General features: G+C 37.4%; 1 protein-coding gene and 1 long non-coding RNA gene across 2 annotated transcripts; one reads left to right on the plus strand and one right to left on the minus strand.

Moving 5' to 3' along the window:
* Positions 1 to 824: 824 nt before the first annotated feature.
* On the plus strand, positions 825 to 6,531 carry LOC144658415 (uncharacterized). Its single transcript, XR_013571707.1, has 2 exons — positions 825 to 949; positions 5,175 to 6,531. It is a non-coding gene; the product is annotated as an uncharacterized LOC144658415 (long non-coding RNA).
* A 745-nt stretch (positions 6,532 to 7,276) lies between these two features.
* LOC144657982 (ephrin type-B receptor 3-like) lies at positions 7,277 to 17,580 on the minus strand. The gene is made up of 8 exons (XM_078518314.1): positions 17,516 to 17,580; positions 15,190 to 15,288; positions 14,536 to 14,609; positions 12,176 to 12,836; positions 10,485 to 10,628; positions 9,147 to 9,485; positions 8,059 to 8,088; positions 7,277 to 7,320 (listed from the first exon to the last, which is right to left on the minus strand). Exons 2-8 carry the CDS (start codon positions 15,245 to 15,247, stop codon positions 7,277 to 7,279), a joined length of 1,350 nt encoding a protein of 449 aa, XP_078374440.1. The 5' UTR covers positions 15,248 to 15,288; positions 17,516 to 17,580.
* Positions 17,581 to 17,630: the final 50 nt, after the last annotated feature.

Raw genomic sequence — 17,630 nt, forward strand, 5'->3', positions numbered from 1 at the left:
TATGACCAGTTATCAAACAGCGTAGCTCTGTGTAGACGTTAAAGTCTCCCTTTAAAAGTGAGATTTGATAACGATTTTGCGCGAGTTAAACACTACTACATTGTTTATTGCGTACGTACGCACGGAATCACGTGTCAAGCAAGATCGAATGTTTCCTAATTAGCAGAACCTAGCAGAACATTTCATTCAGTAGATTTCATCCAATAAGCAGGCCAGAGTCTAAGCGCGGATCGGCAGAAAATTGCGAAGAAAATGACTGTAATTTACACGTTCATCAGCTGCTGCGTTGTAGCTTTGGCGTTACAAAAACATTAAGACCGGCTCAAGAGTGACCAAAATCAAATTTCTCCTCACAATATCAATACTAAATCAGGAGAAGAGGTTATAAGAATTAACAAAATCATCACCACTCGCTTGTCATTATCACACAACAGGCTAAGCTAAGCGGTCACGAATAAACATGCACCCAAAGCGATACTTCATACAGCGTGAAGAAAGCACATGGAAGTCATAGGTTAAGTATACAGTAGAATGAATGCTTAGTGAACCAAAGTGCAATACAGCGTTTTTCGACAGCTAAGTATCTGTCTGTCATCTTTTTCTGCTGTTATTGGAGTCCTATAACTGTTCAACGGCCAGATGCTGAAGTGTACTTTGAATTTTACTTTTTATGTTACATACACGCTTTTCAATTTTCGATATCTTTGCAAGCAATAAATAGACGTGAAAAGCGATCTCTTTTTTAAATAAACTCTGAAAAGTGACACGAGACACTAAGCCCAGAGGGCTTTTGATTTAGGGGGCGGATCAAACTGTTACGGATGAGTTACGGATGGCAAAGATTTCTGCAATTATGGCGAAGGAATTACGTATCTATTGCTCAGTGTACATGCTTAAGTTTTCGAAAATATGAGGGATAGAAGTCTCTTCTTAATCACAATGCATATAGGTGAGTAGAAAATGTATTTTTTGTTACTGGTCTTTTCGCCAACCTATAAGTGCCTGTAATCTCTAATTCCTCGTTCCTTTAGCTTTCGGCAAGCCTCTCGGCACATATGAAATTGCCAGATATTTTGAAATCGCCCTAGTGTTACCTAACGCTCCTTGAAACTGCCCTTTTGCGAAACTACACGGTACTTGTTGACGAAACGACAGGTATCAACCGAAAGGACAGAGAGATCGATATAATGCATGCAATGTTATCAGTTGATGGCTATGTGTATTCAAGCTTTTAAATTCATTGAACTCTTGAACTAGTTTATTGATTTTTAAATATCGATTAGCTATGTTGGAATTCACCGATTCAGAGATATAGATTGCTGTATTGAGTAAGAGGCAATGTACATGTATGAGCACAGGCACGCAGACAATCCTCTGTATTTGAGGCCGCGTAAAGTGCATTATTAAAGCATCACAGTACCCACTACATTTATTTGATCTCACACGTTCACTGTACTTGATCGATCTCTGCTTGAGTCATTGTAAGAAATGCTCCATAAAATACTGAATTTTGCATCTTTCAATCACAAACGTTGATCTGCTGTAAGCCAGATAAATATAGTTCACTTACCTTTTATCGTTTTGTGAACTTTTGTGATTTTATGAGGTTTTAAGGCCGTTAATTCCTCGCTAGCTGTCACCGCCCCCAACATAAGTAAGAGAAAGATACTGTCTCTTTCTCTTATGTGCTTTTGTTGGGGGCGGTGATGGCTAGCAAGGAATAAAACCTCATAAAATCACAAAAGTTCACAAATAATGATGCCTATGAGTGATGTCCATGTCACGCGGCCTCAAACACAGTGGATTGTCTGCCTTTGGTATGAGCTCATACTGTAAAATTCTGTCTATACAGTAAAAACCTGTGAATAAGAACCTAACATTCGCTGTATAACAGCCTGTTAGGATAACAATTGCAAATTATACACCATTTTTATAATAACCTATTAAGCGTCAAATTTGGAAACATGCATTTTGGAATTAATTTTGGACAAAGCATTACTTTGCATGTACAGTTGTATATTATACACTGCAATGTCATATTCTGAATGATAAGAGCTTTATACAGTATTTACATACCGTAAGCAATTACCGGTATGTGGTATGCAAATTTCTGAATACCACTAAAAGTTCTATATGCATCAATGTAATTTTTTTTCAGAAAACAATAACCTATTTAGAACCTGAATATCCCAAATTTGTGTTAATTGCCATTTAGATAAGAATCTGCTTAGGCTAACGTGGAGTAGGTTCTTACTCATGGGTTTTTAATGTACAGTAAGCCACCCTGGTTATACAAGTACATATCTGGTTATAAGCTCCTCCCCTCCCCCTGAACATAAGCCCTTTTCTGCTGGATGACAGTACTGAACATGCCATGGCTACATGTGCATTTAAATGTTTCTTTATAAAGACTCTTAGTCTGTGTACAGTTGCCCCACTCCGCTCCAAAAAATCGCAAAGGGAAAGTCTGTGTTATGGCGTCCATAAATTTAAATCGTCATTAATTTAAATTTTACATAAATCTGTGTGTCTGGTTGACTGGATTTGAATCATGCGGTTCCAAATATAACACATAAAAAACATCATCGAGCTCAAACACAAAGCACTAGATTGATAAAATCCAAGGAGCAAAATGTTTACAGCAAAAAATCTCTAAAACCAACCTTTTTCGTTCTCGAAGTAAAGGTACAAAAAATTTTGGCGAAGCCAGGCAAACCAGACAAAGATAGTGTCATTCATACAATACATCGCGGTATCACAATTATTAAATCCAAGTAATCATTTGCCTTCACGGATAAATTCCAGAGCTTGTCCTTCCAAACCAAACATTTTCAAATCGAAATGAGCCAAAACAAACAGCACTAACAAAAGACTATGTGGCACATTTAGGGCCTGTTTACATGGAGGTGGGGGACCCAGGGTAGGTAAAGGAAACCGGCCCAGCCGTGGTCGAAAATTAGCTCGCATTTACATGCAGTCTTATCACCTCGGGATCCCGGGATGACATTTACACGAGGTTAGCACGTAAACAGACAAAATGACTTTGTATATTATTTTCTCTCGTTCGTTTTAGTGGTTTCATAGGCTCGATAACTGAACTTCAGAGCCGAATTCGTTTTTGGGAAAATCGAAGGCAATACAATGACTTTTTTTTGTAAAGAGCAAGCCAGATTGGCCTCGAAAAAATTCCATTGAAATCGCATTTTGTTTCGTAATCTTTTATATTTACGGTTGATTTCTCTCATCTTGTGCTTTCGACCGATTATTTGACTAGGCAAAGTATTAGAAGTCGAAGCAGTTGTCGAAGTCATTGTTGTTTATAGTCGAAGCATGAGACTCGCTCGGGCCTACGCTTGATGCTTCACTTTTACTTTTAATTCTTCAAGCATCTTTTCGCACTGCCGTTCCACACATTGAGGCAGATAAAGCTATAGGAAAATCTCGCCGGGTTTGCAGCCGTAGATAAAGCCGTAGGCAGCCATATCTTGTGTAGTTTGCATTTACCGCACTTTCAGATTAACCTGATGAGTCGTCCCTGGGTAGGCAGTTTACCTCACGTTGAAACGTTTACCTTGCAAAACACGACCCCGGCTAGGAGGACCGACCCCACCTATCATGTAAACGCGATCAAGTAAAAATGAGAGTTTATATGGTCAGGCAGGTTACCCCACCTAGGCGGGTTACCTCAACTACCTGGGGTGCCCCACGTCCATGTAAATAGGCCCTTACAAAGGGTTTCAAACTACAGTGCAGAAATGTTCTACATGTAGACCACAGTCTTCACAAAACTATTGCTCTTTCCAACTTGTCCTGGCTTTAAATGATACATTGTACTGCATATTTTGCCCTAGACTTTCAATAAAGTCCTTTGTCTTGTTTATAATGGCGCGCTGGGACGAATGACTTTTCATACTTGAATCGCGTCACTTTTAGCGACCCAAAAACGGGTCGCTGAGCGTAGGCCAATCAGAGCAGCCCTTAGGACAGAAGAGTCAATCACAAGGGATTAAGCGCAGTGAGATGTGACTTGCGGTCAAACCTTCAACATAGGGTCAATTTCGAAAGAATAGATGATGCTCTCAAGGCCATCAGTTATTCAAGTTTGCTTGACTACCAGAGAAAAACAATAGAAGTTTACCTTTCTGGGAGAGATGTTTTTGTGTCTGCTCCAACCGGAGCTGGAAACCCTTCAAGCGAGACAAGTCAACCGATGGCGACTTCGTCACTCGCACAGCCGCTTTGCGCCCTAAAAGGCTCGCTTCGCTCGCTTATTTACTGTGAAAACTCGTGAGGTCGACTTGTGGCAAGTCTAATTTTGCCCTTCACAAACAAGTGAGAGGCAAAAGGCTGTACAGATTGAATGCTCGCCGTAGGCTGAAATAATTTGGAATGCGACAAGCTATCACCCACATAAATTATGAATGGTTTTTGTAAGTGCCAATCAGATCATTTTCCACACATTCCAGGAAAATCGCCCACAGCCGAACACAATTAAGAACGCCATAACACAGATGTCCGTTCCGCGATTTTTTGTTTGCAGAGCGAGATGGCTGTACACAGGCTAAATTTTAAATAACTTTAAAAAAAATGTATTTCAAGGTGCGTTTACACGATAGAGAAAATTGGGTACGGACCCGTCAAAAAATTGGTCCGGACCTGACGATTTTTGTAGAGAAACAGTCAAATCAAAACAGGGCCATAGGCCATAGGCCCCGTTTTGATTTGACTGTTTCTCTACAAAAATGGTCAGGTCCGGACCAAGTTTTTGACGGGTCCATACCCAATTTTCTCTATCGTGTAAACGCGCCTTCAGTCAACACTGTTGTGTATGGAAACTCAGATGGCTCAGCGATTTTCATTTGTATTTGCATTTTCACTAGGGGTTTCAATGTTTTTTTCTCTTAGTGATGATTTGCTTATGGTTTTAGTTTTCATTTTTATTTCTTTTCTGTTATTACTGAGCATAAATGTATATCCATGCTCAAAATAGAATTCATGTGTAATAAATGACTTATGGTATTTCTGTCTCAAGCTTTTTTTTAGCTCTGATTTATGAAAATGAATTAGAACAAAAATAAGTTTAAGTTCACATCTAAATAAACCCAGTCATTTGTAACTACTACTATTTTTTATTTGTGACATGCAAATAACTACAGCATGCCTCTTTAATTCAGGTTTAGATGTGTAGGCCACCACAGCAACATGAAATCCTATTGAAACTGTAATTGTTCATCTGGAGAATATTAAGATGAAAAGTCAGTGGCTGTAAACCTTTTCTGTTGTGAAAGAGTAAGGAAGTGAAGCTGAGTTATTGGAAAGGGAAAGTCAAGTCTACAGAATGACCCAAGGAGCTGGACACTCGGTTGATGACCTCCCCAAGACTTGTATTGTTAATAGTCTTGATTTCAGTTAACTGAGGATTAGCATGCCATCTTCATTATAGTGGTTTGTGACCTTACAATAAATGATAATAATTTAAATGTGCACATGTATAGGTTTATTTTGAATATGCTTTGACATGCATGACTGTGTAAAGTACATGTACATGTAGCTGCCACAAGCTCATTGTTTTAAAATACTGTTCTTATGCACAGAATATAAATAAGTTGGACTATGTCAAAAGGGACAAGGCTTGTAGGTTTTGTTGAAAGATCAAGATATCTTATTCTCCTTACAGTAAAAGAAGGTTGAATTTAAAAAAATTTTCTCAGAATGTTTGAACTTTCGATTTAGATTATTAGAAAGATTAGAATTTTTGAACTCTTTTTGGGGTCATTAGGGACATTGAGATCTTAAGGGTCATCCAAATTTATCTTAGAATTAATATATTTTTTTAATGAGGGCTTAAGGGTGTTCAGAATTTCTAAAAGTTCTGTTTTAGGGACGGCTTTATTGTGTTCAGAATTTCTGAGAGTTTTAGTGTGAGCTTTATCGTATTCAGAATTTCTGAAAGTTTTAGTGGGAGCTGTATCGTTTTCAGAATTTCTGAAAGTTTTAGTGAGAGCTGTATCGTTTTCAGAATTTCTGAAAGTTTTACTGAGAGCTGTATCGTTTTCAGAATTTCTGAAAGTTTTAGTGAGAGCTGTATCGTTTTTCAGAATTTCTGAAAGTTTTACTGAGAGCTGTATCGTTTTCAGAATTTCTGAAAGTTTTAGTGAGAGCTGTATCGTTTTTCAGAATTTCTGAAAGTTTTAGTGAGAGCTGTATCGTTTTCAGAATTTCTGAAAGTTTTAGTGAGAGCTGAATCGTTTTTCAGAATTTCTGAAAGTTTTAGTGAGAGCTGTATCGTTTTCAGAATTTATGAAAGTTTTAGTGAGAGATTTATCGTATTCAGAATTTCTGAAAATTTTAGTGTCAGTTGTATCGTTCTCAGAATTTCTGAAAATTTTAGTGAGGACTTGTTCGTTTTCAGAATTTCTGAAAGATTTAGTGAGGACTTGATCGTTTTCAGAATTTCTGAAAGTTTTAGTGAGGACTTATTTGTAATAAAGAAATCCACTCGGAAGAATTTTGTACTTCCGAGCAAACACAGTTGTCTTTCTTCTTAATTTTAGCGTAATATTTGGATTCAGGGCAAATGATGAAAATATTACTTTAAATAAAGTGGTAATTTTGCTTTTCCGCGAAAATTGCACAAATCATTTTTGGCCGGTTTTTGACTTTTTTCAAAAGAAACTCGAGTTTCTGCAACGCACAAAAACCATTTTCCGACTTAGGTTTAAATTTTACTAGTAAAAATGAGTAATTTTCAGAGTATTTACGTCATTCTCTCTAAATTTATCAAAATTGGAATGCCACATTTTAGTTTGGAACGCGTTATTATCAAGAACGAGAACCAAAGAAATGTGTTTTCTTCTACCTTATATCAACCTTGTTTGGTGGAGAAATTTTGAAGGAAATCGAATATTTCATCCAAATTGAGTCGCGGAATATCACTTAAAACGAAGATTCGTCAAAATATCGCCTGACTTTGCAAAGAGAGACGAAAATTTGCTGCGGCGAAAATTCACAAAACCGAAATTTCTCGACGATACAAAAAGTAAGTGATCCTTATCAAATCCTCGGCTGTTTTACGTTTATCTCGCAGGATTTTTTTTAATGGAATGTATGGATTGATAGTTAATGGCATGGAAGGTGTTATAATGTTTCAAACTGTCGCTGGTGAAGTTTTTTTTTCTTATTACTACTTTTTAAAACTTTGTTATTGTTGATTACTTGTAACGAGACCACCGACACAGGAGTACAAAAAGCTATGTTTTTCTTTCAATCATTTTTTTCAATTACCTTCCGTTTTCGGGATGGACGCGTACGTAGTTAAAGCTGCAAAAGAGATAAAATACGTATAAAGATTAGTATCATTGCCGATATCTCACTCATATTCTAACCAAATAGCAGGCTATGATAAGGTATGTTTATCCCCGGGAGATAAAATACCTGTAAATATCAGTATTTATTGCAAATTACAACATTTTGCTAACTGATTTTTAACTAGTATTCCGACTAAAGGAATAGCAGGTTATGATGACGTATGTTTCTGTTCAGGATGTTTTGTGCATTTCGGGCATCGATAATTTAAGCCTCAAAATCTCGAGTATTATCAAGAACGAGAACCAAAGAAATGTGTTTTCTTCTACCTTATATCAACCTTGTTTGGTGGAGAAATTTTGAAGGAAATCGAATATTTCATCTAAATTGAGTCGCGGACTATCACTTAAAACGAAGATTCGTCAAAATATCGCCTGACTTTGCAAAGAGAGACGAAAATTTGCTGCGGCGAAAATTCACACAACCGAAATTTCTCGACGATACAAAAAGTAAGTGATCCTTATCAAATCCTCGGCTGTTTTACGTTTATCTCGCAGAATTTTTTTTAATGGAATGTATGGATTGATAGTTAATGGCATGGAAGGTGTTATAATGTTTCAAACTGTCGCTGGTGAAGTTTTTTTTCTTATTACTACTTTTTAAAACTTTGTTATTGTTGATTACTTGTAACGAGACCACCGACACAGGAGTACAAAAAGCTATGTTTTTCTTTCAATCATTTTTTTCAATTACCTTCCGTTTTCGGGATGGACGTAGTTAAAGCTGCAAAAGAGATAAAATACGTATAAAGATTAGTATCATTGCCGATATCTCACTCATATTCTAACCAAATAGCACGCTATGATAAGGTATGTTTATCCCCGGGAGATAAAATACCTGTAAATATCAGTATTTATTGCAAATTACAACATTTTGCTAACTGATTTTTAACTAGTATTCCGACTAAAGGAATAGCAGGTTATGATGACGTATGTTTCTGTTCAGGATGTTTAAGTGTAGGAATTGAGATAGGTGAATTTCTTCCTAAGATTTTGCCAATATTTTGCATGGGATATAACTTGGAAAATGTTCTGTTTTTAAACTTTCGTGATTGCATTTAGCAAACTGCAAAAGGAGAGGGATAGTTTCCCTGCAATGTGACCTTGATATTTGAACTCTTATTCAGGAAATGATTGCTAAGTGAGGTCAACGCTGGAAAAAAACCTTGATAGTTACAGCAAATATTACGAGAGCTAACGGAAAGCTCGCTTGATCCCTTGGCTTCTTATGTTAGCTAGCTGCTGTTAACGTTCCTGACAAGTATCGTGTTTCCGGTGAGATTTTATGCCCTTATCCCATTTTTGCCGTTTACGGTATGTAAATGAATAGGAAAGGAAAGGCTCCCTATTTTGTCTCACCACTTGCGTGACACGCCGACTCGTTCTCTTGGGCGTATGCCCCAAACGTGAGCCTACTCGAAAAATTTGTCAACCAGGGAAGTATTTCGCGAATTGAAAGTTGTCCATCAAAGGCGTAAAAGCATAGGCGTTAATTCGAAAGGTTTTATGGGAAATTGTAGTTGTCCGTTCGTTGATTTAACCGACAAAGGAATGTAGTTATGTGGTTGCCTCCCTTATCAAGGTAAAACGAAATACGGTAAGCCTTGATAAATCATAGGTAAACTACCGCTACCCATATTTGAATTGCACGTACGTTAAATTAAGGACAACCTCTCTCGAAACAGCTGTATAACTTTAGGTTAAACATTATCTCCTTAGCGTTACCTTAACCCATTAGCTGAACAAAAGTATTACTTTATTACTTATTACGCTTTACTTCACCTTTTGTTTCCACAAACACTTTAGCAAAATTCCAGTTATTCCTATCTTTCTCTTGTCGATTTAACTCATTCACAGAGTAAATTCTAAACAAAAAGAAGCTGGAGGCTGATAAACCATTCACTGTTACGATGACGCCAGCGATGTTCTCTTTTCTTGGAAAATATCGTACTTCTCGGTCACACGGGTCGTAACAGTGTTTGTCTTTGTTTGACTGGCACCTAAAGCAGTCCACGGAGTATGTAAGCTTTCCATTATCGTCTGGTGAGCGGTGCCAACTGATGATAACGGATGTCGCCTTGACATCGTGAGTGTTTGCCTCGAAAGGAGCTTGTGGTAGAGCTAAAAAGAAATGATAACTGAATATTTTGCTGACATATGTATACTTTTAATTCTTAGCAATACAACAATACAATACAATACATACTAGTTATGCAACGCTTTCGAGTGGTATACTATGGAATATCCCACGAGTCACTTGTATTTTCTCGGTATACACACGAGCCTTTAGGCGAGTGTGTATGCGAAGAAAATACAAGTGACAAGTGGGATATTCCATAGTACACCACGAGAAAGTGTTGTGTAACTATTTTATACCATGCCATAGAAAATACGCTCACTAAATTTCATCGAGAATAAGATCGCAGCGCACGATGGGAAGGTTGGGTTGAATACCGTCGAATATACAACGGCTTTCCTGTATTCTGATTGGCTGTATTTTCTATGGCATGGTATAAAATACAGTACAGTACAGTACAGTACAGTACAGTACAGTACAGTACAGTACAGTACAGTACAGTACAGTACAGTACAGTACAGTACAGTACAGTACAGTACAGTACAGTACAGTACAGTACAGTGCAGTGCAGTGCAGTGCAGTGCAGTGCAGTGCAGTACAGTACAGTACAGAACAATACATTACATTACATTACAATACGATACGATACGGTACGGTACAATACAATAAAAATAATGTAAAAGGGGAGGGGGAAATGCGCTAGGGCTGGGTTGAAGCCTGCTGTGTTTTAGGTACCCAGCCCATTGCCCTGGAAAAAATTAAATGGTCCATCTTTGAGAACGCCCTTTTGCTGAATGTTTGCTTGCTGTTATTCCTATATATGTTACAATGTTTGAAAACAATTACAGATAAAAACTTAGTAAATCTATATGGCACACAAACTTTATATGTGGTATGCCTATAATATTGAGTACCGCAAGTTTATTTCACTTTTTAAATTTTGGAATGTTTTAAACCAACGATAAAGTTTTATAATTTTTAAATTTAAAATACAAAAGGGCATTCAATCGTTTCCTAAAGTAGGTACAGGTACTCTTCATTACCTTTGCAGTCTGCTAAATCTGATGTTTTGTAGAATCCTTTATCACAAATACAAGCCGTTCTCTGTGCATTAGAAGCAAAGTTCGCAGGACATTGAAGACATTTGGTATTGCCGATGGTACTCTTGTATGAACCACTTGGACAATCTAGATTATGATGAAAACGTCAACAATGCAGCATTACCTAATTTACACAATAAGTCTTCTTCATCACTTTTGCAGTCTGTCGAATTTGATGTTTCGTAAATTCGTCTGTCACATGAACAAGCTATTCTGTTCTATCTAACAGGACATTGAAGACATTTGGTATTGCTGGTAGTACTTTTGCATGAATTATATAAACATCCTAGATAAAGGACAAACCATACATGAAGCAGTATTATCTGTCTAATCTTTACCCAAATTACCATGTTATTTAAGTATTATTCAGTTTGAATACCGTATAGTTCTAAAAACTGTCAATAAAGCTGAATTAGCAGCGGGTCATCGCCAAATAATCATCCCTATACTTTTTTGCATTTGCCGTGATTGTAAATGCAGTTCAGCTAAGGACGAAAAACGCTTGCAGTAACCCCCGCCAATGTTTGCAATCGGTAACAGTTGTGGTCGGCATTCTTTTTCTTGAAGGTGCAAAAGGTGATATTCACTAGAAGATTTGTCTATTATCTTGTCACAATAGTTGTGGATGAGTTAACAACTGGCCAAGCTGAAGACCAAAAAGTTTTTAGTCCTAGTGCTTATTACAATCTTTTTTTCGAGGTATATCCTCCTAATTAATAAAGAAAATTTAATAATCTCTTATTGCTACCCAGAAGAGCTTTTCTGCCCTTCTCGGACTAAACGTGGTCACATTTAGTGCGCGCTCAAAGCGATCATGTTACAGCGCTGTGACGTAAGAAGGTCGACAAAAGGCTAACTAGATTGATCCGAAGAATGCTCGCTTTCTTCATCCTCGCTTTCTTCAGACGCCGGAAGAAAAACATTCTCGTCGTTGTCTTTTCATTGGTAGAATAAAAGATAGCTAACAACAAGTCATCCATTCAGGATTGGCCCAGCCCTGTCTCCGAAAAAAAATCACTTTTGAACGCAATAAGCCGCTTCTTCTAAGTTTTATGATATACCAGCACTGATGTTGGCCACAAATTAAATTCGTTACTTTTAAGGTTATGCCCCAGTATTGCATTGCACATCCCTACTGCACATACGTTCACGCGTAATAAGTGCGCGCGCACCAAAACATGGCGGCTGGACCTCGCCAGAGAGGTAAATTCGTCATTTTCTCGTAAACGAGTACGGCGACCTATATAATTGTTTTTTTGTTGTTTTTAATTGAGTAATAACTTTTTTCTGTAGAATAAATAAGACATAACCGTCGGAAGCAAGCAATCGTGACTAAAATCATAAGGATTTATAAAGATTTATTATGTGTAAACAAGGTGCTCGAGCATGGGCACCCCCAATTTTAATTTCAAAATTTAAGTTTCTATTACATAAACAACAGATAGGTAATTTTTGGCAAACATCTCCGTTCAAGTTCTAATTCCGTGGAATAACCTTAAGCCAAAACTGACTGTCTAAAACATTTTACAGCTTTCGTGCGCGGAATGGCGTCAAAATTGCCATCACCAGGTCGAAGGAAGCAACACAAAGTGGTTACTTCACAAAACATATCAAAAATTAACAGTACAACTAACCTTTACATTCCAGGGCAGCAAAGGTTCCATTGACAAGCTGGTAACCAGCTTTACAAAGACACGCCATGTCATCTGTAATTTTCCATTTCCCATTGCTGAGACACACACTTGACAACTTGACTTTATTAATTGAGTTAACATCAGTACATTTTCCTACTTGTTTTATCAGGTCTGAGTCATTTGCTGGGGCAACTGTTCTTGGGAATGTTACTAAGGTACTGCTCGTCTCAGGGCAGTATTTATAGCTAATGACGACTTTAGTCATATTTATACAGACTCCTTGATCTAAGAATGCCAGATATATGCCTTTGGCTTTAGTTACCACTGAACTACGAAATATTTCTTTTACTGACTCTCCAGGCTTAGGCAGCGTTGCTGGTGTTATAACAGTTTCTTTCTGAAACACCCCTTTTCTTGGGTCAGGAATTGGATGTTTGATATCGGCATGATAAGAATAGAGAGTTAAGTATGTTTTGCAGTATCGACTAGTAGCATTTGTAGGACAGTTAAGGAGGTTGTAGGTGACTTCAATATCCAGTCGCGTAGCATTCCTGGTATCAATAAAGTTTGTTTGTAACCAGTTGCTTGGTTCCCTTGTGATTCCATCACTAATATCACAAACTTTGTAGTACCTCTTTTTTAGTATGGAAGGGTGGATCCACTATAACAGAAGACAATATTGCAGTTATTAACAGTAACCATGCTATTAGCGATTTCAAATTTTTGCCCCTAATAGTGAGTTATGCTAGTCATCATGTGTGTCTTTTTGTAACCTTTAAGTAGTCTATAGTCCATAACCATAGTTCATAACCGTAAATAGTCTTGTTCAACACGTTACACAAAATGGTATCAGGCGATTTACATAACAACATCATTTGACTGCAACTACCAAAATTATCACCCTACTAAATAGGGCCATTTTTATTTGAATCCCACTGTAGTTTCATAACCAAATGACGACATCGTGCAAGTGTACGATTAGATTCTCCTTGCTCTGCAAAAAAAATGAGCATTTTTTTTTAAAATGCTTATTTTTTTGGCCAGAAAACAAATTATATGTTGTTTTTTTTTAAATGATCGCAGAGTGACACCATTCCCGTGCCTTTTATTCTAGTACGAGGTGCTTAAACAATTTCATTCGCTTTAAAAGGTAGATGGGAAGAATACAACAAGAAAAGCGGTGAGTAGAATAATACCTGTTGTCAGAATGACATCTTTTCTGTAAATTGTACTTTCGACGAACAATACACGCCCAAATTTATGCGTTACTATTGGAGCTTCATGTGCATTTGAAACAAGGTCACAGCATAAGCATCACACTTCATTTTAAGGTTGAACTCCGATCGAGCGATCTGGGTTCTAGCCCCGGCAACACCGCTGAAAAACGCACTGCGCGTGCGTGCAACGTCACGATCTTGGACATTCTCGACCCAATTTCACTTCTCTTTTGCGCATGACTGACGGCGAGAAGAGCTCTGGGCAACCCTGGAACAGAGCCTATTCTCATTTGAAGTTCGTTTTAACAATGAAAACAACTCTGATTGGTCGATCTGCAACGCGCCAAAATTTGAATGTGCGTCGGGATGGTTGTCCTGGCCTCTGGGGAATTGAATGTCTGTGCTTTATGCAAATCAAAGATTGTGCACGAAATCGTAATATGTGCTGTTTCCGGATGTACAGTGTTTCTGTTTGGAGACGACATCAACAGTCTCGGAGCAATTTTTCTTCACTCAAATAAGCATGTTTAATGTATAACGATGTTTAACAACAGACAACCGTCCAAAAACAGCGCTGATTACAATTATGTGACACGATCTAAATTTGCATAAAACGCAGACATTCAATTCCCCATGGGCTGCTGTGTAACGGTCGAATGACTTTTTTAATTATTTAGTTGTTGAACATTTTAAAATAAAATATTCATTTAGAAGAACTACCTTGCTGATTTTGACTTTATTGGGGCTTTACACGAGATAAAGCTGTAACAATAATTTTGGCTGAAATTTTCAACAAGATTCTACTACTTGCAAGAGCCGTTTTTTGTCTCTGGAATGTGGAGCGTGCGCAATAGAGTCATCGTATTTCGAGAAAATCAAGCTTGCTTGAGAACAAAAGAAAACGCCAGTCGTTGCTATGGTAACAGTTGTGACTAAGTAACGGGTAAAAAATTGAAATTTGGTCATATTTGATCATTATGGTGTATTTTGGCAAAAATCGAACATTGGCTTCCTAGATAATTTACATTTTCAAAACAACCACACTTCGGCTAAAAAAAAACAACATCGAGCCTCTCTAAGGTATCCCGTATACGCTCAAACGATACTAGGCGATTACTGAACACTATGTTCGGTAACACTCACCCCTGCACCTTGTGAGTCTGTTTGGATATTCCAGTACCACAGTCCATCAACAGGTGGCATATTGACAAGAATTTCTAAAGAAAAATGTGACAATTTATGGCAATATTGATAATACTGTCATTGTTAATTCAATAGATCTATATCTGGACCGGGCTGTTCAAGCATGATAAAGCTAGTCCAGCATTAGCGTGAATTTTAATTTCTGTATTTTTTTACCTCTCAGGGAGGACCTCTGTTTTTAGCTTTTGCTTTTCAGTTTTGGCATCGACTAATCTCAAACTCCACTAAACACAAGTAATAAAAGGTACTTTTATACATGCCTTTAAACCTCCATCCGCTCTTAATCCTGGTTTAGTGTAAATCAAACTAGCGGTCCGGGTTCTAGCCCTAGCCGAGGTCACTGTGTTGTGTTCTTGGGCCTCTCTCCACCCCGGTTAATAAATAGATACCGGAAAATTAAACGCTGTTAAATAACTCTGTGATGGACGAGCAACCCATCCATTTCACTAGCCTCCTGATTTCTCGAGTAATTTTCGTCTCCCCTGGAGGGATTTTACTGTATATAAATATAAGAATTTGGTTTATTGCCATTTATGCAACTTCAAACCCTCCTGTATTCACATAGTAACATTAAACAGTATTAGCGCTAATTACCTGTATCACCAGAAACAGATACAACCAACCACGACAAAAAGATCCCTGGTAAGATCATTGCTCTTGAATCATGACCACTTCAGTTTCGTTTTCTTGTGTCTTTGTAAATCAGAGAAAAAAGGAAAACATTAAACTTTGAATATTTGCTTTAACACGATGACAGGTATAATGTAGGAACAAATAAAGAAACAAAAGTAGGGGTGCAAGGGTAGTGCAGTGGCGAGGGCACTTGCCTCCCACCAATGTACCCCGTTTTTGAATCTCCGACCCGGCCTGATAGGACTCATATGTGGGTTGAGTGTGTTGTTGGTTCTCGTTCTTGTTCCGATGGTTTTTTTTTTCCGGGTTCTCCGTTTTTTCCTCCATAAACATAAACCAACACTCCGAATTCTAATTTGATCTTCGATGTACTTACGTAAGAGCTCTTCCGTGTTTCATGGATACCGTAGGTTAAATTTTGTTATTGATATTACGTTTCCCCTGGAGGTCGACAAATCGGGATTTTACTGTAAATGTTTTTGGTAAACTCTCGACTCGGTTATTGTAGGAGAAACTTTAAAGAATTATTTTTAAGTTGAAAAACATTATCTGGACATTTCACTTTGACCTAAACGAAGCGATTGTGTGAAAAGATGGCAGCACCGTTGGCGCGTTGTTCACTTTGAAAGCTGAATGAAATTCCTTCGTAGAGGTTTTTACACTGATTCTGGCGCAGGGTAATTCCATCGAATTCGTAAATATTCCTCGTTCTATATCCTCTTAAGTTGTTTATTTGAGTTACATCATACCGGATCATGCAAAGTTACAACAAAAATATGTTAACGGAAAGGACCGAAAAAGTAGCGGAGCTGAACATTTAATTCATTGTACAGGCCAAAAGGACGTTGTTGTTCTACAGGATTAATTGGCTGTTAACTTGAAATGCGAGCAACAAACAAAAGTTGGACCTCAAACCTCGGCATTTTTTACTTGACGGGGAAGTCCTTGACGGGTTCAATGACACATGAAAATTCCGGAAATCAGTCAAACCGGTATACCAACCTTCAAGAACCGTACTACCAACCTTCAAGAACCCTCCGATCATCACACTCTTCACGTCTCAACCCTGTCAAATTCCACCTCAAGTCCTATGGGTCTCGAGCTTTTTCTGTTTCCTCGCCTGAACTTTGGAACAGTTTGCCTGTTTTTATCCGCTCGTGTGACAATTTAAGTTCTTTTAAATCAAAACTCAAAACGTTTCTTTTTAAAACTTATTACTCTTAGCGATTTTTACTTTTTATTACTTTTATTGCAAATTTTTAATTTTAAGATTTATTCAGCTAATTTTAACAAAATTTTTATTGATTTTATTATATATATATATATATATATATATATATATATATATATATATATATATATATATATATATATATATATATAAATATTTGTAACGGTCAAGTAACCAACTCCAGTCAAGACTTGTTAGCTTTTAATGCTCTACGTATATATATTTTTAAACATTTGTAAAGCGCCTAGAGCAGGCCTGGATAGGCGCTATAAAAATATATTTATTATTATTTATTATTATTATTATTAGGTTGGATCGGAACCAATAATTCTGTTTATTGCCGGATCAGTTTTACAGTCTTCGTAATTACGGAAAACTTTATCTTGAAATGAAAACAAATTGTCTATGGTTTCACTGCTGTCTTGGTACTATGTCACATCCTTGTCTCTCTTCTTATTTCTTTGTTTTCTTCCTTAACCATCGCGTGAACAAAAAGATCGGATAACGCATAACAAAAGACAAGCGTCACGCTAAAGAGAGAAAATATCATTATCATTTTAATTTTGAACAAAGGTCAAATTTGGCTCCTGAGGTTGAGTTTCGATTGAGTTTGCCGCTTCGCCCGATATTAATTGTGCTTGTTTTAAAAGCTTGGTTAAAATAAATGAACTGACTAAATAAGTCTTAAACAAGCTTCGCTTTGTCTATTTTAAACATCGAGGCGTTAAAAACCTGACTTCACACAATGACTTTGTGTCGTCCAATTGTGTCGGCAATCATACTCGGCTCGTGATCTTGTTTAAAAACAAATGTCTCCCGCTACGTACAAAGTCCTAAATTTCAAGTACGTAAGCAACACTATTAAAGAATAGCGATACTGTTTACTGAGAATATTAACTGTTAAAGACCTGAAATCCTTCTCTTCGATACAGGCCATGGGTGCGTGTGTGATGAGGCTTCACGACTTACAATTCAGCTACAGTATCGCCTCTTCTAAAAGAAATAAAATTAAATAACAGCTTTCATTTCAGGCTAAGGCAAACGACGAAAACTCACCACTGATTCTCTGTGAAAGTAGCGGAGTCGTTCGCTTCTGCTTTTCGGGATCGAGTGAGCTCGACTAGTGTACACAAGTTTATGCGTGAAAGGAAGTTGCTTTGATTATGCGTTG

Source organism: Oculina patagonica, chromosome 6, assembly GCF_052425735.1.
Source record: "Oculina patagonica isolate OP01 chromosome 6, crgOcupat, whole genome shotgun sequence".
Taxonomy (NCBI): domain Eukaryota; kingdom Metazoa; phylum Cnidaria; class Anthozoa; order Scleractinia; family Oculinidae; genus Oculina; species Oculina patagonica.

What these genes read in the sequence shown, in the direction of transcription:
- LOC144657982 (XM_078518314.1), bottom strand. Translation starts at nt 15,247, where the DNA reads ATGATCTTACCAGGGATCTTTTTGTCGTGGTTGGTTGTATCTGTTTCT. An exon ending in TGCTGCCCTGGAATGTAAAG is followed by an intron (nt 10,629 to 12,175) that starts GTTAGTTGTACT and finishes ATCATAATCTAG; the next exon opens with ATTGTCCAAGTGGTTCATAC. An exon ending in AGTGTTTGTGGAAACAAAAG is followed by an intron (nt 8,089 to 9,146) that starts GTGAAGTAAAGC and finishes TCTCTTTTGCAG; the next exon opens with CTTTAACTACGTCCATCCCG.